Below are 23,054 nucleotides of genomic sequence, written 5' to 3'. Positions count from 1 at the left end.
ATTTATTGTTATCCAACTTTTTAAATAAAAATCTCTGAGATTACATGAATCTTCAAAGAGTACTTAGCAGTATTTATATTAAGATTTATTTATCACTAGTTCCATATTGATTTAGAGTTGAAAAACCAAAGAGAAAAGAAGCATTTTTTCTTGTTCAAACAAGGATGAAAATGCCACCTTTTTCACTTGATTTCTTGTCAACAAAAAGATCAAATCTTCAGAGTTTTCTTCAATCGGTTACACCCCTTGTCCCTTCAAAACCTCTACCAAAGGTGACTATCTTTTTTCTTTTTTTTTGGGTGTAAAAAATTATTTGTGCTTTAGTTTATGTAAGTCCGCCATCCTCAATTTTTTTATTTTTTTGGGGGGGTTTAAGGACATTTGATTTGTCAAGAATTCACAATTCTGCTTCTTTTTTTAAAAAAGAGTATATATAGAGTTGTTACCAATTTTAAATTGAATCTTGAAATATTTGTTTGTTCATTTTCCTTCTTTTGAGTCTGGTGAATTTTCCAATGATACAATCTCTGGTCAACATCCTTTTTCTTATCAAAAAAAACATCAACATTATTTTATTTTCTAAATCTGCACAATGGTCTCAAGATTTTTTTTCCTATTAAGGCCACAATCTCTTAAAGTCTTAAAAAAAATTCCATAAATGATTCCTTGTTTATTTCATTTGTCGAGGAGAAGAATAGGCTAAAATGTGACAAAATTTGAACATGTGACATATATATATATATATATATATATATATAAGAAGGTTTTATTAAATTGTGTTTCATTCCTTTCAATTGGTTTATAATAGTGACATTTTCTTGTACATTACTATTTTTTTAATTTCTCATTGTATCTCTTATTTCCCTTTTTTTATTCTTATTATTTTTTGTTTGATTGTGCTAATTAATATTGTAGAGTAACATGGATGATCAAAATAGCATGTGGAATCCAAATGGTGATGAATATTTCACCCTTAGAGATTTGTGGGATTGTTATGAAGAGTGGAGTGCATATGGTGTTGGTGCTCCTATTTGTTTGAAACATGATAATGAGGATGTTGTTCAATATTATGCTCCTTACTTATCAGCAATCCAAATTTACACAATCAAATCAGCTTCCTCACTAATGAGGTATGAATGGAAATACATTTATTATTCTTTTCTTGTTTTTTTTTTCAAGTAAGACAAATACAAAGGCTCGTTTTCATAAAAAGTCTAAAACAAGTCTTTGTATTTTGCAATTTGCACCTCTAATTTTCTTGCAGTTTATTCCTTCATATCATCAGCTTCTTCCTTCACTGCATTTTGAAATTCTAACCTGATTTGTTAAATTTTTGATTTAATCATTATGTTGTCTTATTTATTTAGCAGAATAGTTAGGGAGATCATTGTACTTGTCCCAATTTGTCAACCCTGTCTCTATGTTACATGAAGTTTCATCTAAATATTTAAACCTATTCAAAACTAATATTTTGAATATCTCTCATCATTGACTCGACTTATATGGCGTTTATTTTACTAGGTAGGATAAAGTGTGTGATTTCACACCTTTAAAATTGAATAGATACAATAATATACATTTTAAAAATATTAAAATCATAAGGAAAAAAATAACAATAAAAAAAATCTCCAACTTCTTCTTCTTCTCTCCCCTCACCGCTCTTCTCATCTTCACTCGAACTCAGGGAGAACTTTTTTCTTGTCTCCAAATCTCTCTTTTGGCTTTTGAAACTTCGATTTGTTTTTGAAGGTAATCAAAAAGATTCGACAAAAACTTCGGACCGAAAGCACGACACGAATGACTCATTCTTTCCTCGAGAATGACTTCTTGCTGAGTCTACTGGTACCCAAGCCAAAATAAAAAGAAGAGAAGCATGCAACTATCTAATCAGTCTTCCCCTTCTTCATTTTTTATCGTGACCCCTCTCCCCACCCCTCTTCCCACCTCCCTTTTCCCTTTTGATCTTTCATTTTTATTATTATATCCACCATCATTAAATAATCACATAATAAGGAGTTTAATAGCAAAGTACCCAAATCTTTTCTATACCAAAATACCTGAAATTTAACAAACAAAAACATTCAATTTTTTTCTAAGGTTAAAGAATATATAATAAAGGAGTGGAGGTGGGTTTATTATCCTTTGTGATGGGTCTTAGTGGGATTGGGGAGATAGAGTATCATTGTTCATAATGGAAATCCATGAGAGATGCTGGAGGAATAGCCATGGGAGCTTCTGCATACCCTCTTTCACTTCACCTTTTATTTTTTTTCTTTAAGAAGGTAAATAATATATGATAAGAACTTTCGATAGATAGAATATAAAAGAATAACATGATAAATAATGTGGATCGTCATTTATGTCAAGCAAGTGAGAAACACACATGATTGAAGGTGTCTAAATTGAACAAACTCTGATATTTAGATACAACTCCATGAAATAAAGGAATCAGGATGACAAGCTGAAATAAATACAAGATTCTTGCAGATTATTTCGCCTATTTTGTGTTGCTAATTTTGTTTACCTCTATCCTTACCTATTTATTTAAAATTTTCTTTGTATAGTCAGATTTGTAGAACAAATGGGATGCACACAGATTTAAAATTTTGTTTACCTCTATCCTTATCTATTTATTTAAAATTTTCTTTGTCTAGTCAGATTTGTAGAACAAATGGGATGCACAGAGATATAATTAATAAAAAAGACACTCATTCCGAACATAAGTATAGATTTAGAGATCCTGTGAGTGAAGTTTAGAATAGGAGATATATTCACGATCCTACCCTGATCAATGAAGTCCCTAACAATAAATAAGACAATACCTACTACAATTTAAAAGAAAGTAATCATTATCATGTCTTAGAACTACGCTAAGAAACTAGCTATTAGAAACTAAAAAAATGTATAGATAAAATTTTAAAGGAACAAGTTCTTTGTTGCAACAACAATTTCTTTTTCGAGACTCTTCGAGCAGAACTAGGAACACTCTGAAGATGTTGTCTTTGGGTGTGGTCAAACTCAAAAGGTTGGTTGATATGTTGTTTACATAGGAGTAAGTCACCGCCTTCCAGTTTTTCAATCCAAATTAAATTTGGTTCAAAGTCTTGTCAAGAAAGTCGATCCTAATTTTACTTGGTCTTCCTCTTATTGATTCACATTGGGCTTCTTTTAATTTGTACAAATAGCTAGATTTGCATGACTAAACAAGAATTGTAATCCTACTTAATCAAATTTATGACTAACCTTCCATTCATCATAGTCTGTTAGATGGCCAGGTTAGAGAACCTAATCATAATCTTATGTCTCTTCAAATAAATATATATTCTCCCTTATGTCCTTATCAAAAACATTCAACTTCTGCATAATGACTAGGTTCTTCAGATACATCTTTTCTTCAAGTGCTTAGTTGTATGGTACATCGACAATTTTCTTCTCTATGACCCTTTTTTGAATAATCTTTTCTCAAGACATTTTTCTTCGATCTTTAATATATCCATTACTTCTAAATAGAATCAGGTTTTTTTATAAACAAAAACTTGTTTCTTTAAAAGTTAATCCTATAGCATATGAGTGCATTCGGTTAATCTGAAATTGGAACTAAATCATACATATTTTGAATAGAACAACAGATGAAAAACATTTCCTTTTGGCATCATCAAAAAGTGGTAGTTCTATGTAGCAGTCTTTTGTGAGCACGACAATGTAGATTTTCAACTCAAGAACTCACCAAGTCTAAATAGAAGATGTGTAGACTCATCCTTTTTAATTCGGAAAGATCAAATTAAGTAGAAAATCACATTTACTTGCATCATCATTATGGTAAGATTTAGTATAATTTTAGCATACAAAGAGGTGGATCAAAAATAAGTTCTAATTATTAAGAAGGAAGGGTTTTTGTCTCTCTTCAAAGAAAGCATTGACATCTTTTTAATTCCCTCTTTCCTATTTTCTGCTACTTTTTGCTCACCCGGTGAAAGACATAGTAAATAAAAAGGCTATTGGTTCCTTTACTTCCTTATCATCATCCTTCTGATTTTTCCACATACTCCTCACATCAACATTTAGGATTTTTTCATTTTTGAATCGTCAGTGGATATGTTATTGTTATTGTTGTAATTAACAAAATACATAGACTGATTTAGGTAATATGTCCACTATTATTTACTAAGGCAGCCCAAAAATTGATGTTTGTTTTAGTAATACACACTAACATTTACATTCGTAATACTTTAGTAAGAGTGTACCAGGTTGAAAAAACATTTGAACAACTGATGATCCCTTTTATGTGTTGTGTAGAAACTCATCTTCTGGAGATCATGATGTGGATTTTGAGATTGAATCTTGGAGTGATGCAAGTGACAGTAGTGAGAAGTTGTCAAGAACTATAAGTAACAACTCCATTTCTGCAGATTCATGTTTTGAGTTGGATGCTTCAAGAGATCGCCTTGGCTGTCTCTATTTTCAGTATTCTGAGACATGCTCTCCTTTTTGGAGAATTCCCTTTTCAGATAAGGTACATATATTTAACTGATTACTCTTGCAATTTCACATCTAATGTACTCATTGATTATAAAGTTTTGTTATTTTTGGTGTTATACAATTATTTCAAAAGAACAAAGTTTATAGGCTACTTCTCAACCCTATAGTCACGGAGTTTTAAATTTCACGTGTCAAATTTCAGAATGACATCATTAAGTTTCACTTGTGGAATTTGAAAACTCCATGACATAGCTAATTTTTAATTATAGAAATTAAAGTGTCTACATAAGAATTTTACCTCAATTATTCTATTGCATAAGCATTATACCTATTATTTTATTTTATTTTTAACGGCAACTTTAGACTCTCCCCCCTCACCATTGTTATTAAGAAAAAGGATAGAGGTACTTGCGGTGGAAGAAGAAGAGGAGGGAGGGTGTAAATTGGGTTGGGAGAATTGATGTGGCGTGTCATGTGATGTCCATCTCATCAAAATATTAATATCATGTCAGATTGGGTGTTCATCTCGGACATCCCTAATGGATGAGGAGTATATTTGAGTTACTTGAAAAACGGTAGGCATATATTGATACTAAAAGTATATAATAAATGATAAAAAATAATCCTTTTCATATAATAAAGGATTCAAATTTGACCATTTTCCACCAACCCTTGGGGCTTTCTCCTTAGGCATGGTCCTGATAGAGGCAAAAATCTCCTTATTTTGTTACCTCCTAGTTAAATTCTCTTTGTTGTTGAACTTTTAAACAAGTTCGTGCCTTAAATACCATAGATTTTAAGAAAGGTAATTATATAACACAGTCCTCCATTAGACTAGAGAATACAAAAATGAATTCATCTTCAATTTGGTGTGGGTCAGGAAGCTTGACATCAACCTCAGTATATAGAGGTAATAGAATTATGAATGAATTCTTCCATTAGGCATGAAAATACCTGAAATTTGAATCGCCACACTCAATCCAAGTAGCCTTGGATTTGTGTCTAAGAGTCTTCTCTTCTATGTTACTTCATTTCTCTATTTTCGGTATCAATTTGTCTCTCTTGATCAAACAACTTTTGACATAACAGTTGCCCTTGAAGTTGTCTTTGTATGATGTCAAGTTTCTCTTTAGATAAGCATAGCTTTTGTTTATAAGAAGCCATGTCCACATTGATGTATTTCAGTTGTGTCTTGAGCTTTTTCAATTTCCAATGAATGTTCTCCATAGAGTGCTCACCCTCATCCTGTGTCTACACATGCTGAAGGATAGTTTTAAAATTAGAATGTTCCATAACATTGGGATAGAACATGAAAGGTCTTAGATGTAGATTAACATGTTAGCAACATTTAACAAGCATAAGAGAGTGATCAGATACCTAAGGATTAAGAAATTTGGTTCCACATGTCCAAATTGCTGAATCCACTGAAATCTCCCAAAGCCAGTCAATCTTGCTATAGACTTTATTCTAAACATCTTGTTTATTACACCAGGTATAGTTCCATACTTTACACCTTATATGTGTAGGTTTCATAGTATCAACCATCCATTGGAATCCCTGGATTTTGAATTTGAGTGCCAGATAATCCTATCTTGTCCTTTGATGCTATAATACTATTGAAGTCCTCATAAAGAATTCAAGGAACCTGTTGCTGCAACTTAATCTAAGTCATTCTACAATCTCAACCTGTGTTGGCATTCATTCATTGCATAGACAACTGTGAGGTAGATAGTAACCTGGGTAACCGAATCCTCAATTGCATAGTCTATTAATTGCTTCTTCACCTTAAGAATGATAGTTTTTTGAGATGAGGCTTCTAAACAAGTCAAATTGGAGCATTTGGGACTTCAGCATAATTGTGACAGGCATTCCAACTCTGAGCCATATTTTCAGAATCCTCTGTTCTCTTAGTTCACCTCTGTTTCAAGACATCCACACACCTCAATTTTATTCTTAGCAAGAAAGAGCTCAACTCTTTTTGCTTATAGGCCTGGTTAAGGCCCTTAATATTCCAGGTAGAGATGATCATAGAGGGTTGAATGGCATGGAGTTGCCAACACTATCATAAAACACTTGTTTCCTTACTTCATTATTTATTCCAGGAGTGTGTTCAACCACAATCTATTTGTCATTCCTCTAATGTGGTTGTGTTTCACTCTGATTGACAACTTGAATTGTAGTAGTGTTGTCCCCAGTACTAACATGTCCTGAAATTGTGACAGTTACAACAGTAATAGTCTGGGATACTAGAGCTTCCCTTGAATCTCTTGAAAGAGACATGAATATAGGATCCACAGCTACACTCCTTTTTGCAAGACTTCTATTTCATGTTCCTCTTTTTCTTTTGTATAGGCGCTGGTGCTTCATCCTCCTGAAAGTTACCCTTCTCGGTTTCTCTTTGATGACAACACTCTATATCATCATGCCCATATCTGAAGCACTCATTGCAGTACTTGGGCCTCCAATCATCGTCTACTCTCTGCTCCTATGGTCCTGATAGGGCCTCAAATTGAATAACCTCGGGCAAGGGTTATGATACATCCACTTCATTCAGAATTCTTGCATAGGAGAATTTCCCAGAGTTGGTTGTAAAGCTATGTATGTATAAAGCCCTCCCCACTATACTCGCCACTATGCTCAGAGCTTCAGTAGACCAATATCCCATAGGCAACCCAAGTAACTTCACCCATAGTGGGATCAGACTTAATATGTCTTGATCAAAATCATAATCCAGTTCTCATTGTTTGAGTATGACAAGCTTATTATTATAGTAATATGGTGCAAATTTAAGTACCTTTTCCTTATCCTTATCAGACTTAAATGCGAATATATAATAACCCTCATCATGCAATAAAATCAGAGGTTTTGGTACAAAATTCCATACTCGAGATGCATAGTTTTCCATTTGTTCCTCATAAAGTGTACCCCCTATAACATAGAAAATCAAAGCAGACTCCCAATCAATTGTGCTTTACTATCATCTTCCTAAATCATGGCAGTTAATACCCCATCTCGCATAATCAGAGGAACATATATAACTTACCATCACTACGATTTGTTCGCACAGTTTTAGAATTAGGTGTAGAATGGTTGGAGGTTCCATCATTGGAAAATTGTAGCTGTCGTATCGCTAGTTCCCTACTCTCCGCCTTGACGGATTGTAGGTGAACCTCCTCAAGATTGTTAGTATAACTATCCTCAGGTATCACTTGAAACCCTGGTGGTAGAAAGCTCCCAAAGGTTAACAGTGGAAGCCGTTGTGGAATTTCGATTGCCGGAGTAATAAGTGTGTGAGTTGGTGGAGCTGGCGTCGTTGATCGGTGCCAGGTTATCGTCATTCCACAAGCACAATTGAAGCCACGCTATTGTGCACTGATAGAAAAAGGCTTGGCGCCTAACATGTGCCCTGTAGCACACATCTTAAACCCCACAAAATGGCCCACCTTAATAGGGACACTGCTCTTTTTAATATAAAAGCCGCTAGCTAGGTAAATAATTTCTTCCATATACTTAGGATTTGGAGGAGAAAGATATCTAGTATCTGTTTTGTTGAAAGATAACAAGTATCGAATGGAATAGTGAAACGACACTTACGTTAAATAGGATTTGATCAATAGTATCATTTCACAACTTTTTATGAAGCTGATATATGTTTGGGCTGCTATAGATCCTTGAATTTACTCAGAACTATCCTGGACTCGCGACGCTAAAGAGCACTGACTTGTCTGCTGCAAGTTGGATGGCTGTTGCTTGGTACATCTCTATTAATCTTCTTAGTCTTTATGTTTTTCCTTTGATAACTCTAGTGAAAGATGATACAGAAATGCTTTTTCTCTCTCATGTTTAGTCAGTTTATTTACAAATCTAAGTTTATTTGCTTTACATCATTATTAGGTATCCAATCTACCATGTTCCAATGAAAGGACTTACTAAAAATGTTTCTGCAAGCTTTCTTACCTACCATACATTGTCATCAACTTTCCAAGGTATGTATTTTAATCAGTTGAACCTAAACTCTCTATATTTGATTCGAGTTATACACACTGACAATGTAAGGCTTTCTCAGTATCACTTTACTTTAACCGACCATTTTTTTACATTTGCCGTTATCAACGTCTTTTTTACTCATCATCATACCTTCATCATAATCTAGTAATTATAACTAAAAGTTCCCAAAGTAGCTTCTTCTTTTTTTCAAATTTACAAGGAATGAACTTGTGATTAAACATGTAACTAGCTATCTTTAGTTCCACCTACTTGACTGAGTGATTTGCCTTTTGTTTTCAGATGCTGTAGAAGAGAAAACTGATGGAGAAAGGAAGGGTGATACCAGAATTCCTCTTAGTCCTTTCGGTTTAGCTGCATACAGGATGCAAAATAATGTATGGCTAAACACTCATACACAAAAGGACTATGAAAAACTATGTGATCTTCAAAGTGCTGCAGATTCATGGCTGAAGCAGCTTTCCTTTAGTCACCATGACTTCAATTTCTTCACTGCACATTCTAACATGGAGCATGCAGGTTACTCATTATGAACTCATTCACAGCCTCCACCAACATTCTTGTTATGTTTTTAAGATGGTTTTCTCCAAGAAACAGAAAAATTGGTGTACCCCTTTCCTCCAAGAAACTGAAATTGATGTACACTCTTTCAATTCATTTGATGGCGGAAGATTGTTAGATTGTCTCAGACATATCTTCCTTTGTGATTTGGGAGAATTTGAGTTTTATACCAAAACAGTTCTAAAACTTTGGGCCTAGGCCTTGGTTTAACCAACCAATTTAAACTTAGGCATTTGCTCAACTTACTGCACAGTTGCTATCATTGCTATCTCTCAACAAGTTGTCACATGTTTCATCATGTTGACGTTCAAGCCCAAACAAATTAAGTCCAACTTGTATAGACTTCAATCTTCTTCTTTTTTATAATCTAGAAATCCTGAAGCACGGTTCAGAACTCAGAATAACGGGTCCATACCTCAATTCTTTGGCTTTTATCCATAACATGTTATGATGCCGACACGTCATGCGATGTGTTCTTATCACTGTACCAAAGCCTTGTGGTTGTTTATAGTTCAATATTATTTCCAAAAGTAAAATTCCCACTTAGAAGTATTGGTTGCCAAAAGTCTCCCCAGATACATATAATATCTCCACCCACACCCCCACCCCCACCCTCCCCAACCCCCTTTTCTCTTTCCTAACCCCCTTTCCGCTAGCTCTCAACTTTATTCCCTTCAGCCAAACTAAAAAATCTTTTGGAAACTGATGACGATAGGAAAGATCTATGTGTGTTCAGTACGGAAATATTTAATAGAAAATGTTTTCCAATTTTTTCATGGTCCATTGGTCAAAATTTTTAGGAAAATAACGTTTCTGGTGGAAGTAAAGAAAATAAGTTCTACAAGTAGCATTTCATATTGATTGTATCCTCCCTGCTCTCTAGCACACCTCATCTTCACCTCACCCTATAGTCCCCATTTTCACCACCTCACACCCCTACCCACCTTTCATAGTATTTATCTAGATTATATACAAATATTTTTAGAATAATATTTTTTTTATTTACATATCGAACACAAGAAAATAAGTAATAAACTCATTTTTCATGAAAAAATATTTTCGTTCGTACCAAAGACACTCCTAAAGAACAAATGTTTTATCATGAACAGAACTAAAACCAAAAGGCTTTTAAGTCGCACAAACGTTTCAATACTATCAAAAAGAATTCACGGAACCTTCAATTCCACAATCCGTTTACTTTGAATACCAGTAGTAACTAAAAACTCAGATATTGAGCTACCAAACTAGCATTACAATTCCATTTCACCTTCCATCTCTCATCTATCTTTCATATATACCAAACTAGCATTACAATCCAAGAAAGTTTGAAGATCAATTGGTATCATCGTCAATCAAAACTAAAACAAAGGATAATCAACATCCAATCCCAACCAAAAAATCCTTCATAACTTAATCTAAACATTTGAGCCCCGACTCACCACTTAAAGTCGGAGAAAATTATAGCAGGTATGTTATTATACAGACATGAAATTGCAGGCACAACGGGTTATTATCATACTTTCAGTTTTAACTTGTAGAACCCCTATATTATTAATAGTTTATTTCATGATAAGTTACAACTTAGACTTCCTCTATTGCCACTTCAAGCCAAAGTTATACAAACGGTTGTTACCTCATTTCCTTTGTCAAATTATTTTTAGAGAACCCATAAAATTTCAATACACTGATCTTTATAGAGAAAGAATTGCAAATCTGGCCATTAGCAAAAAAATGAAGCAAGAATTGCATCTCAACGCTCTAAATCTCTCATATTGGCTTACAAAATGCACGCACACACAAAAAAAGGTTAAGGGTAGGGGTATACATGGACCGGGTTGGTTCGGATTTTTTACAAACCAAACCAAACCATTTGTGTCGGGTTATTAAATCTATAAACCAAACCAAACCAATAAAAGTTGGATTTTTCGATATCAATTTTTCTCGGGTTTCTCGGGTTTTTTGGTTTTTTTCGGGTTTCTCATAGTATGAAATAAAAAGCACAGAGCAGTGTTTTTTAAAAAGAGTTCTAGTACAAAATATCAACATATAAGATGGAGGCACAACATTGTTTGAAGTTTTAACTTTATAATATAACTTTATAAGATAAGTTTTTTTTGTATATTATTTAGATGAGCTACTCAAGTCCAAATCTAAATGTAAGAAAGAAAACAAAAATTATGAAAAAATTTTAAAAAATATTTATAAATTACATTTTAATAAATATTTTTATGTATAACATAATTTAAAAGTAGTATATCTATAATCGGGTCGGTTTGGGTTCGGTTTGACTTTTTTTAGTTAAAACCAAACCAACCCTATAATGGTCGGGTTTTTTTTTCAAACACCAAACCAAGTCAAACCAAACCACTAGTCGGGTTTTTTTTCCGATTTGGTTCGGTTTGTCGGTTTGATGCGGTTTATCGGTTTGTCTTGTACAGCCCTAGTTAAGGGCATAAATGATTTGTATACCAGGGAAGACTAGAAAAGCAAAAAACTTCAGATAGATATCAAGAAATCATGTTAATAAAGTTGGAAACTCTATTATACCTCCAAAAAGAAAAGACGTGGAAGAGAATTGATGTTATCTTTAACCACACTCAACGACATATATTTTGATAAAAGTTGTTTTGAGGTTTTGGTTTTTCTGTGATGATAACATAAACCTAAAATCAGTATGGACTCATCCTAGGGATACAATTGCTAGAATGTCAAAAGGAGACCAAAGGTTTTCACATTTTTCAACTAAGAAAAATAATAAAGAAGCTAACAACCATATCACCGAGTAGAACTTGAGAAAATCGTTCAATACCAACATACCAAGGAACCACAAACCATGGAAATGCAAAAGGACAGAAAGGGGTGATGATAGATAGCTGTCACTTACTAAACCCGAGTCAATGTCTTATTAAACTCAGTTCCCATCATTCTCCATCGACTCCTCAAAGGCGCAAATAAGTTTGGAAGACTAACCCAGGAACTTATAACAGTCACAGTACATTGTAACAAAAATTCGTCTCCCCGCATTTCTTTTTCTTTTAGATAATGCAAAATTAATTTCATTAACAAAGTGCAAAGGAGGTGCTGCAAAAATACATACAGCAGATAACAAAGATCAATCTATTTCTCCGCTACAGAGAATCCTTTCACTCTTAAAACAAGAATTAGACCACTATGCCAGCTAAAATCTTAAAAGTCATCACCATAAAACTTCACGGATGGAGACATTAAAACTACGCAGAAACAACTTTTACATAGAAGAATATTGCGTAATTTTTTAATTTGGTAACAAACATTTTCACATGCTAGAAGAAGAATTACATGTCAAATAGAAAAGCTCAACATTAAATCCCTTCTGAGATAGATTTTGCTTGTCTATTCTACTCACTTTTTCATTACCTAATAATATCCCTTTCAGCTATTAGATTTAAAAGTAAAAAAGTGTCCGGGAGATATAGTTACATTCAGAATTAGGATAACCACAAAATTCTGTAAGCTAAAATTTATGGCCTTTTCGATCTTATCATCATTCCCAAGAGTTCCTGATTATCAGGGAGGCAACTCAACGTTTGGGATTCAAGTAACCTACTCAATATCACTTCTTATATGCCAATACAGATAGCAGATTTAAGAGGTTTACTCTTTTTGTTCCAACTCTTTAAGACATTATAATTTCCTAAAATATCATTCATTCATTTGAACATGCTCATTTACTTGAAAGTAGTAATACAATGGTAAGCTCATATTATTTGTGGTAGAGTCACACTAGAGAATCGAACAAATAGTCTCACTTCAACATTGATTGTTTCTTCATTTTGGTATCTCATTCTATACAACAACAACATACCCAGTGCAGTTCCACAATATGGGGTTTGGGAGAGTAGAATGCTAACACACCTTAACCCTACCACAAAGGTAGATACAACTTTGATAGACCCTTGGCTCAAGGAAAAACAGTGCAAAACAGTCCAGAAAAAGAAAGTAACAGAAATACAAGAAAAATCAGATAATAACAAAAATAGTACTCGAATTTCAAGATTCAAACAAGTGTATCTTTGAATGTAATTTATTTATATATCTTTTAAATATTTTGAATTGTCAATTATTGTGACATATAATACTTTTTATGGAGTTTTCAAATATATATATTTTATTTCAAAAAACTTAAAAGATTTCATGCCTAAATTCACAGTCAAACTTAAACTGTTTGACTCTCAAAATTCGAACAGTGCCACAGAAATTGTGAGAACAGATAGTAACAAAATAATATGATAATTGAGATGCAAGAAATTAACAAATAGTGAGAAATCGAAGGACAAGAAACTATTGAGGCCATATAAACATTGGGTAAAAAAGGGGCACCCAAAAGGGTTCTATAAAAGGTTTTGACGTAGTCCGGATTGGACACTCAAATTTCATAGAAATACATTCTTGCCCTAATAAATTGAGGAACATCAGCATACAAAATTAATAAGAAGATAAAAATAAAATTCATTGGATTTGAGATTTGGGTTTACAAATAGGAAAAGGAGGCAACCGCAACAGAGCTTCTTCTGTCTCAATTGGGTCTGATCTCAGTATCTACACATAAAAAAACAAAGCAAAGATGGTTAATTGGGAAGAAAGGTAGCAGAGAAGTTGTTGAATGAAATGGAGAATCGCTTACTGGGTCTTGAAGAAGTGGCTTTGTGTCATCTTTGGCAGGCCTGAAAGGGGGTTTCGTCACCTTCACTTCGCTTTTCCCATTCTTGTTAGTAGTACTATTACTGCTCATGCTTGGTTCCTCGCCTCCCTTCATATCGTTTTACTTTCCAAATTCCAAACAAAGACCTTGTTAAGCTGTTTTCAAGGTACATTAAGACCTATTTAATGGTTTTAAAATAACAAAAATAAACACACTTAAGTAATTAAGATTTATACATTGAAAATAAATAAATTTAATAATTGATATTTAAATGACTAAAATTAATCATTAAGTGTGCATAAATGAAAGTCTGAGCTTAGCATCTTGTAAGCTTTGTGAACACCCTTGTCAAGCTAATACTCTCTATTGTTTCAAAATGCTATTTATACTTATATAAAGTAAGTTTGAGGTTATCTATAACTTCCTCCATTTCATATTAAGTGAATTTGTGAGGCAATATACACATATTAAAAAAAGAATTCAATGACATAATTTGAATAATACTTTCCACTATTGCCTTTTATAAAATCATGAATATAACTTTGCAAGTAAAGTGATTTATCTTCTAGAAAATATAAAACTAACAAATATGGAAAAAGTTTAAAATATCTATTTTGAATTTTGAACAATTCAATTATTTTGAACAATGAAAAATCTCTCAAAAACTCACTTAATATGGAATGGAGGGAATATAATATAATTTTTCAACGAAGGATGATCGGCTAACCATCATGACATGTAGCTTCGCCTCTACCCTTACTATTATTTAACTCCCCCCCCCCCCCCAAAAAAAAATATGATTTTCTATATTTTTTTAGTCAATTTTTGTATTTTTTTTAATCAATCATAAATTAGTGTGCAAAAATAAAACATGGTTAATGAAGCGTAATGACCCTCCAGGTCATTTTTGCATTCATTTCATCGCTTAGAGCATTCCTGTAACGACCCCAAGTCATTTATGACTTGCTGGCACTGATTGTTTGGTCGCTTGGTCATTCATTTGGATTTTAGGCTCATTTCCCTGTTTTGGAGCTTTTATAATTTGAAAAATTGACTTCGGTCATAACCTTAGGTAAACGACCTCGGAATGGGATTTTGACGGTTTTATCAGCTCCAGAATGGCCAAATTAGGCTAGTAGCATGGTAGCACGAGTATCGAGGTAATCGGTACGAGTTTGGAGCCATTTGACACTTTTGCCTTTGAAAGTTAGCATATGGTTGACTTTGGTCAGCATTCCGGAAAAACGTCCTCAGATGAAAATTCTGACAGCGCGGTTAGTTCCAAAATATTGAGTTTGGTCTAAAACAACCCTTCGTTCACTTTTCGAGGCTTCCGGTTTAATCTCGAGGCCCGTTGTGAAATTTGGCTTAAAATGACACTTGGATGTGGGATCTACTTTTCGTTAAAATGACCTCGTATGAGAATTTTGAATATGTCATTAAGTTCAGAATGTTGAATTTAGTGGTGTAATATATCTAGTTTGTGCGCACGAGGTTTCGAACGAAAATATCGAGCACCCTGTCAGATATTTTTGGACTATGCCAAAACTAGGGTTGCAGCAGCAGTGTTGGTGAGATCGAAAACTCATTTGGGGCATTCTATTGATGTAAAATCTCAATTTTAGTTATTGCACAGGTAATTTTCAGAGTGAATATTTGAAGAACTAAGGAAATTTTATGAAGACTTCGTTACTGAGCTCAGAATCTTGAGGGAAGGCATTGTGTGAGTTAAAATCATGGGTTTAGCTATTATTTTTAACATTTTCGAGTTAAGATTGCTATGAATTTTGGAGTTCTATTTCGTGATCGTTTTAGCTCCATTTTCAACTATTCTTGGGGCTAAGTTGTGGGGTTTTCTGCAAGGAACATCGTGGCGTAAATTGTTTTGATCATGGGGGCTTCACTTTTGGTAATTCGTTGTCCCTAAACGCTGTCCTTTCTTGCTTTTAGCCTAAAACCTGGGATTTTGATGCATGTTTGGATTGTAGCTAATTTTGTATGTAAATTGTGTTCCTTTTTGGAACATAAGTTGGGGGTAGTATTTAGAACTTACTTTTAGGGTCAATTTCGAAACTCCAAATCCTGGTCCCATATTTTCTATTTTGGACTCCGAAATTAGCCCGTCTCCAAAAATTATGAATTTAGTGTCATAACGATCGTATTGACGTTGTGATTCCATTGTTGGTAGTGTGGCGGAGTTTGGAGACCGTTCGGAAGGGAAGAGCTCTAATTTCGTGAGTGGGATTGCGCGATAGGCCTACAGGTAGGCTACAATTTTTTTCTCTTTAGACTGAGCATATTTAGGCATTTGTATACTGGATTGTATGAGTTTGGAGGGGTTTGGGTATCAAGCATGGTAAATTCCTAGATTCATGCCCTAGGTGTTATATTCGGGGCATTGTCAGACTGTTAAAGCATGTCTTCGGTTATCGTTAATCATTCATAGCTTGTGGTGTGTGTTGTGCCTTTGGCTTATGCATTTGAAAGTAGGTTTTGCCTTAGTCTAGATCTAGACTAGTGTTGCCTTAGACTTGCGTGACTTTGGTGCCATTGGGCCTTAAAACTTCTCCGATGTCATTTCGGACAGCTTAGCTCCCTGTAGGCTGATATAGAAGACTTGAGTCTGATAGTCTCAGCTTTAGCTAAGCAGTAACACAGCTTTGGAACCTTATATCCATAATGTCCTATTATTCTATCGGTCATCACTTGGTTCTTGGTTTTAGAAGTCTATTCATCGATTCTAGTTAGATGTGGTTCGGCTGGAGTGATTTATTAATGGCACTTGGATTGGGGGTACTCCATGTGATGCCCAGTTGGCCGTTGACCTTGATTCTGACTGAATCGCCTCTGTTGTGATTTGAGTCTCCAATTTACTCCACCGAGCGGGGTTTACGTCCTTGCCTTGGTATTATTTCCTCGTCTCGAGTACCTAGCCTTACTTAGCCGTGGTTCAAGTCCACTGTAAACATCAGCTTTGGTTCAAGTACATCGCTCCTTATTAGCTTTCGTTCGAGTCCTTAGCTACCATTACTAGGTTCGAATCTGTGGTCTTTTTTTGTACGTGGTTCGAGTCCACGATTATCTATTATCGGGATTCGAGTCCTTGGTCTCTTTTGTATGTGGTTTGAGTCCACGATTATCTACACCTGGGTTCAAGTCCTTGGTTATTATCAAATCTAGGTTCAAGTCCCTGATGCTCTTATGATTCTTCGGTTCAAGTCCTTAACTCTTTTCAGCTTTGGGTTAAAGCTTCAGGCTTATGGAATGGTATGGTTCAAGTTCGCCGAAAATTATGGCATTGTGGGAACTTTATCAAATTCTTTCGTTTTACTTCAAAGATCCTTGCTCTTGTCGGTCTTATGGAAGTCCGTTCAGGTGGTTACTTTTGGACTTATGCATGAGCGTATCCTTCGAGTTTATGGGAGCCCGGAAGATTTAGCTAGTTTCTCTTTATTTGTGTTTTGAGTACGCTCATGTACATAATTACCTTGATTTCTTCTTCTGTCTTTAGTTGTGATTAGTTTCTCACATTTCTATTTACTTTTGCTTATCTTGCTCTGTCGGCCTATGATGCCTACTGGGTACCTATTGTTTTGGTACTCATACTACATTTTGCTTCTATTTTTGTGATGCAAGTCCGAGTACTAGTTATTGGCACTGATTTGAGCCAACTGTAGGCTTGATCGGAGACTAGGGTGAGCACATAGCATTCTAGATTTATACGTCTCCCTCTGTACATATATTTTTCCTGTGTTTTGCTTTTTGAGACAACCTTGTTTTTGTGGTCCACTTTTGGGACTTGTACTTATTTTGTAGTAGCTCGTTACATGTGACTTCTAGGTTCTGGGAGGGATCTTTTGGTTTGTGTATATTTTGGTTTGCTTCCGCTGTTCATTTGTGTTCCTGTTATTTCATTAATGTTTGTAGTTTGAATTGTTGGACTTCTACCCTGACATCCCATTACTCACCGTTTTGGGCTATGGATCAACTTGCCCACTGGTGGGCCATAGGAGGAGCCATCATGATCTGAGAAATCGGGTCGTGACAAGTTGATAGCAGAGTTTCAGGTTCATCAGTCTCACGTGTACAGAGCAAACTTCTAGTAGAGTCCCATGGATCGGTGCGGAGACATACGTGACTTGTCTTCAGGAGGCTATAAGATGTCTTTAGGAACTTGTCTCTTTTGTATCACTGTCGTGCATGGTGTGTCTTATTAGTTTTTTGAAATCTCACTTGCTCCACTATTTTATAGGATGGTTCGGACGCATGGTAGGGCCCCAGCTCAGGGTAGAGACCGACCTCGAGGTTGGGCCAGGGCTACAGCTCCAGTCCGAGATAGAGAGTAGACTCTGGAACCAGAGGTGGAGCCACCAGTAGCTCCAGCACATCAGTAGCCGGTGGGCCCGGGACCAGCCCAGCCACTACCCTCTCCAGTTACAACTCTGAACCTACAGGTGATGTTCGCTTAGCTGCAATTGGAGGTATGCAGTAGATGCCAACTCCAGCTGCTCCATCACCGTAAGGCAAACCTGTGCCAAAGGCACCAGACATTTAGTCACCACAATACCTGTTGTTCAGCCTGATGATTTGGAGGGCGTCATGCCACTTTAGGAGCAGAATATGATTGGGGTGTTCCTTAGACTATCATCGCCGAAGTTTTCTGAGGCTGTGGGTGAGGATACCCACGAATTTCTACTTTTTTGCCTTGAGCGACTGCAGATTTTGGGTTTAGTAGAGTCTAGAAGAGCTGACTTCACTGATTATCAACTAGAAGGCCCTTCTTGATAGTAGTGGCATTTATATTTAGAGACCAGGCTAGTTGGGTCTCCATTGGTATTGTGAGCTGAGTTTTCAAAGGCCTTCTTGGACTGGTTTATACCTAGGAGAGTCATAGATCAGCTCTGAGATCAGTTTTCATGGTTGGAGCAGGGCTCTATGACCATATCGGAGTACGAGGCCCAATTCTACGAGCTCTCCAGGCATGCAACCATGATCTTACCTACTAAAGAGGATAGAGTTCGGTGCTTTGTCAGAGGGTTGAGACTCTAGTTATAGATTTAGACTCAATCTTTAGTCTCAGTGAGCCGCTCATTTTTGGATGTGGTGGACCATGCCCGTAAGCTTGAGCAGCTCCATTGCATGGCCCAAGGAGGCAGCGGTAAGAGAACTAGGTAGGAGGATAGCCAGAGTAGGCACCGCTTTAGGCCTAGGGAGTTATATGACCGATCCCTCCAAAGATTCCACCAGGGCCATTCCAGTCATCTGTTCCAGGTCTCACTACATACCTTAGAGGGTGAGCAGCACTGTCAGGGTAGCTCTAGTGTCAGTCTGAGTCAGAGCCGAGGTGGTGGATCTCTAGTTGTGAGCTGACATCCACAGGGGTGCTTTGATTGTGGAGGGTTAGATCGTTAGTCTTGCGAGTACCCTATCCGTAGGTTAGCCACACCAGCTCCATAGATAGATAGATTTGTGCTAACAGCAGCACCTCTAGTTAGAGGCGGAGGCCAGGGCCAGGATCATGGGGGTGGTCATCAGAGTACACGGGGAGGTCTCTGAGGAGGCAGGACATGAGGTCGAGTTGATGCACAGGAAAGAGAAGCTCAGGCCAACTTTTATGCAACTCCAGCTAGAGTAGAGGCAGAGGCCTCAGACGATGTGATCATAGGTACGATTCTATTATATCATCAGCCCGCATCTACTTTATTTGAGTCAGGCTCCACCTATTCTTATATATTTGTATATTGTACCCGTCGATTGAGTATGAGTACAGAGCCCTTAGTTGAGTTGTTGTGTGTTTCGACCCCGATAGGTAATTCTTTAGTAATGGATCAGGTCTTTAGATCCTGTGTGGTGACTATTCAGGGAGAGACACTAGGGATGACCTCATTTACTTAATATGGTAGATTTTGATTTAATTTTGGGCATGGACTGGTTATCCCTCACTGCGCAATCTTGGATTGCTATGCCAAGACCGTGATATTAGCCATGCCTAGTATTCTGCCAGTGGTGTGGCAGGGCTCTTGTAGTTGTACGCTAGTCGGAGTCATTTCTTTTATTCGAGCTCAAAGATTAGTGGATAGCTGGTGTTTGGCATATTTGGCTTGTGTTAGAGATGTTAGCAGGGAGGGCCCTATGGTTGATTCAGTGCCTATAATCCGAGAGTTTGTAGATGTGTTTCCTGCCGACATGTCTGGCCTTCCTTCAGATTGCGACATTAACTTCGCCATTGATTTAGAGCAGATTACTCATCCTATTACCATCCCACCGTATCGTATGTCTCCCATATTTCTTAAGGAGCTCAGTGTTCAGCTTTAGAATCTCTTGGGTAAGGGATTCATTCGACCTAGCCTATCGCCTTAGGGTGCCCTAGTCCTGTTTAGGAAGGTACTATGAGGATGTGTATTGATTACAGGGAGTTGAATAATGTGACGGTGAAGAACCGTTACGTTATGCCTAGGATTGATGACTTATTTGACCAAATTTAGGGTGTTGTGGTATTTTCTAAGATTGATTTGAGATCCGGCTATCACTAGTTGAGGATTAGGGATGCTGACATCCTTAAGACCGCATTTAGGACTCGTTACAGCCACTATGAGTTTCTAGTTATGTCTTTTGAGTTGACTAATGTCCTTGCTGCTTTTATGGACTTGATGACTTGGGTATTGAGACCATACTTGGACTCATTTGTCATAGTTTTCATCGATGATATTTTGGTATACTCGTGGAGTCGAGAGGAGTATGAGCAGTATTTAAGGGTAGTGCTATAGACTTTGAGAGATCAGCGGCTTTATGCTAAGTTCTCAAAGTACAAGTTTTGGCTTGAGTCTGTAGCATTCCTGGGGCATGTGGTGTCTAAGGATGGCATTATGGTAGATCCTTCAAAGATTGATTCTATTCGTGATTGGACCAGGCCCACCTCTGTGACTGAGATTCGTAGCTTTATCAGATTGGCAGGGTACTACAGGCATTTTGTTGGGGAATTTTCTACCATAGAAACACCTTTTACTCGGTTGACTCGCCAAGGTATTCCATTTGTATGGTCGGAGGAGTATGAGAGGAGCTTTTTGAGACTCAAAAAGTTGCTCACCGCTGCTCCTATATTGACTCTTTCAGTTGAGGGCGAGGGATTCACCATTTATTGTGATACATTCAGCTTTGGTTTGGGTTGTGTACTAATGCAACATGGATGGGTTATTGCTTATGCGTTGAGGCAGCTTAAGTTGTATCAGCGAAACTACCCCACTCATGACTTAGAGTTAGTGGTGATAGTTTTTGCACTTAAGATTTGGAGACACTACCTGTATGGAGTTCAATGCGAGATCTACACTGATCACAAGAGCCTTCAGTATATTATGAGTTAGAGGGATCTTAATTTGAGGCAACGCTGTTAGATTGAGCTCCTGAAGGACTACGACCTCTCTATTCTCTACTATTCGGGCAAGGCGAATGTAGTAGCAGACGCCTTGAATCAGAAGGCAGTATGGGTAGTCTAGCCTTTCTTTCTACTATGGAGTGACCTTTAGCTTTGAACATCCAGTCCTTAGCTAACCGGATTATTCGACTTGACATCTCTAATTCCCGTTGTGTTTTAGCCTATGTGAGGGCTTAGTCATCTCCATTGGATTGGATTTGCAACTGTTAGTTTGAGGAAGAGGATTTAGTTACACTTCGAGATCGGGTTTTGGGAGATGACGCCAGCCTGACTACTTTAGATTCAGATAGGGTATTGAGGTTTGGTGGTCTTTTTTGTGTTTCGAAAGTTGGGGACTTGATTCAGTTGATCCTTAGCGAGGCCCATGATTCCAGATATTTTATTCATCCGGGCACCACTAAGATGAATCGTGACTTGAGGCAATATTACTGGTGAAACGGCATGAGGAGAGATATTACAGACTATGTGTGGCATTGTTTGAGTTGTCAACAGGTTAAGGCCGAGCATTTGAGGCCTAGTGGAGAGATTTAGAGATTACCCATTCCTAAGTGGAAGTGGGAGCGTATCACCATGGACTTCATTGTGGTGTTTCCTGGCACTTACTGAGGTATTAATAATATTTGGGTCATCTTGGATCGATTGACCAAGTCAGCACACTTCCTTCCCGTTCATACTTCCTACAGTGCTGAGAGGTTGGCTCGTACTACACTCGGGAGATGGTTTGCATTCATGGTGTACCTATTTCTATCATTTCATACCAAGGCTTACAGTTCACATCCAGCTTTTGGAGGACTTTTCAGGAGGAGTTAGGTACCCGTGTCGACCTTAGCATAACTTTCCACCCGCAGATTGATAGCCAGTCAGAGCACACTATTCAAGTTCTTGAGGATATATCGTGGGCTTGTGTTATGGATTTTGGAGGTTAGTAGGACTAGTTTTTGCCTTTGGCGGAGTTTGTATACAACAACAATGACCACTCCAGTATTCAGATGGCCCCATTCGAGGCCTTATATGGTAGGCATTGTCTCTCTCCAGTTGGTTGGTTTGAGTCTACGGAGTAGCCCAAGTTGTGTGGTACAGACTTGATGTAGGAGGCCTTAGATCATGTGAGGGTGATTCAGGATAGGCTCAGGACAGCTTAGAGTAGACACTAGAGTTATGTGGATTGTAGGCATCGGCCGTTGAGATTTGCCATTGGTGATAAAGTATTCCTCTGTGTATCGCCGATGAAGGGCGTAATGAGATTTGGGAGGCGGGGCAAGCTTAGCCGTAGGTATATTGTCCCTTTTGAGATATTGAGGACAGTTGGTGAGGTTGCATATAAGTTAGCTCTGCTTTCGACCGTTTCAGCTATTTCTCTAGTTTTTCATGTTTTGATGTTGCACCGGTATGTTCCAGAAGAGTTACATATGCTCCAGTATGATACAGTTGAGTTGGATGATCGTCTGAGTTATATTGAGGATCTAGATGCTATTTCGGCTAGAGATGTCACACAGTTGCGATGCAGAGCCATTCTTGTGGTTAAGGTCTGTTGGATGCATTGTCTAGTCAAGGAGGATACCTAGTAGACCGAGTAGGAGATGCGGACACAGTTCCCCCAACTTATTTGAGCCTTCAGGTACTTCTTGACCTTACTTTCGTAGACAAAAGTTCTTTTTGTAGTAGATGTTGTAATAACGCTCCAGGTAATTTTTGAAATAAAATAATCATTTCGTCGTTCAGAGCATTCCTATAGCGATCTAAGTCATTTATGACTTTCTGGCACTGACTGTTTGGTCGCTTGGTCGCTCGTTTGTGTTTTAGGCCCGTTTTCCTATTTTGGAGCTTTTATAACTTAAAAAATTAACTCCGGTCATAACTTTATGTAAACGACCTCGGAATGGGATTCTGATGGTT

At 36.9% G+C, this 23,054-nt stretch overlaps 1 protein-coding gene across 1 annotated transcript; it reads left to right on the top strand.

The window, feature by feature from the left end:
* The first annotated feature begins 170 nt into the window (after positions 1–170).
* Positions 171–9,358, top strand: LOC129885049 (uncharacterized). The gene is made up of 6 exons (XM_055959276.1): positions 171–272; positions 916–1,130; positions 4,297–4,513; positions 8,147–8,232; positions 8,374–8,465; positions 8,767–9,358. The coding sequence occupies exons 1-6, from the start codon at positions 171–173 to the stop codon at positions 9,015–9,017; spliced, it is 963 nt and encodes a 320-aa protein (XP_055815251.1). The 3' UTR covers positions 9,018–9,358.
* Positions 9,359–23,054: the final 13,696 nt, after the last annotated feature.

The sequence above is a fragment of the Solanum dulcamara genome, chromosome 4, assembly GCF_947179165.1.
Source record: "Solanum dulcamara chromosome 4, daSolDulc1.2, whole genome shotgun sequence".
Classification (NCBI taxonomy): domain Eukaryota; kingdom Viridiplantae; phylum Streptophyta; class Magnoliopsida; order Solanales; family Solanaceae; genus Solanum; species Solanum dulcamara.
Note: the sequence above shows the minus strand (reverse complement) of the source record. Positions and strands in the feature narration are given on the sequence as shown.

Bases quoted from the DNA above. Each gene is read 5' to 3' on its own strand.
- LOC129885049 (XM_055959276.1), top strand. From the start codon at position 171: ATGCCACCTTTTTCACTTGATTTCTTGTCAACAAAAAGATCAAATCTT. The intron at 4,514-8,146 runs GTACATATATTT...GGGCTGCTATAG, and splicing joins GAATTCCCTTTTCAGATAAG to ATCCTTGAATTTACTCAGAA. The intron at 8,233-8,373 runs GTACATCTCTAT...CATCATTATTAG, and splicing joins AGTTGGATGGCTGTTGCTTG to GTATCCAATCTACCATGTTC.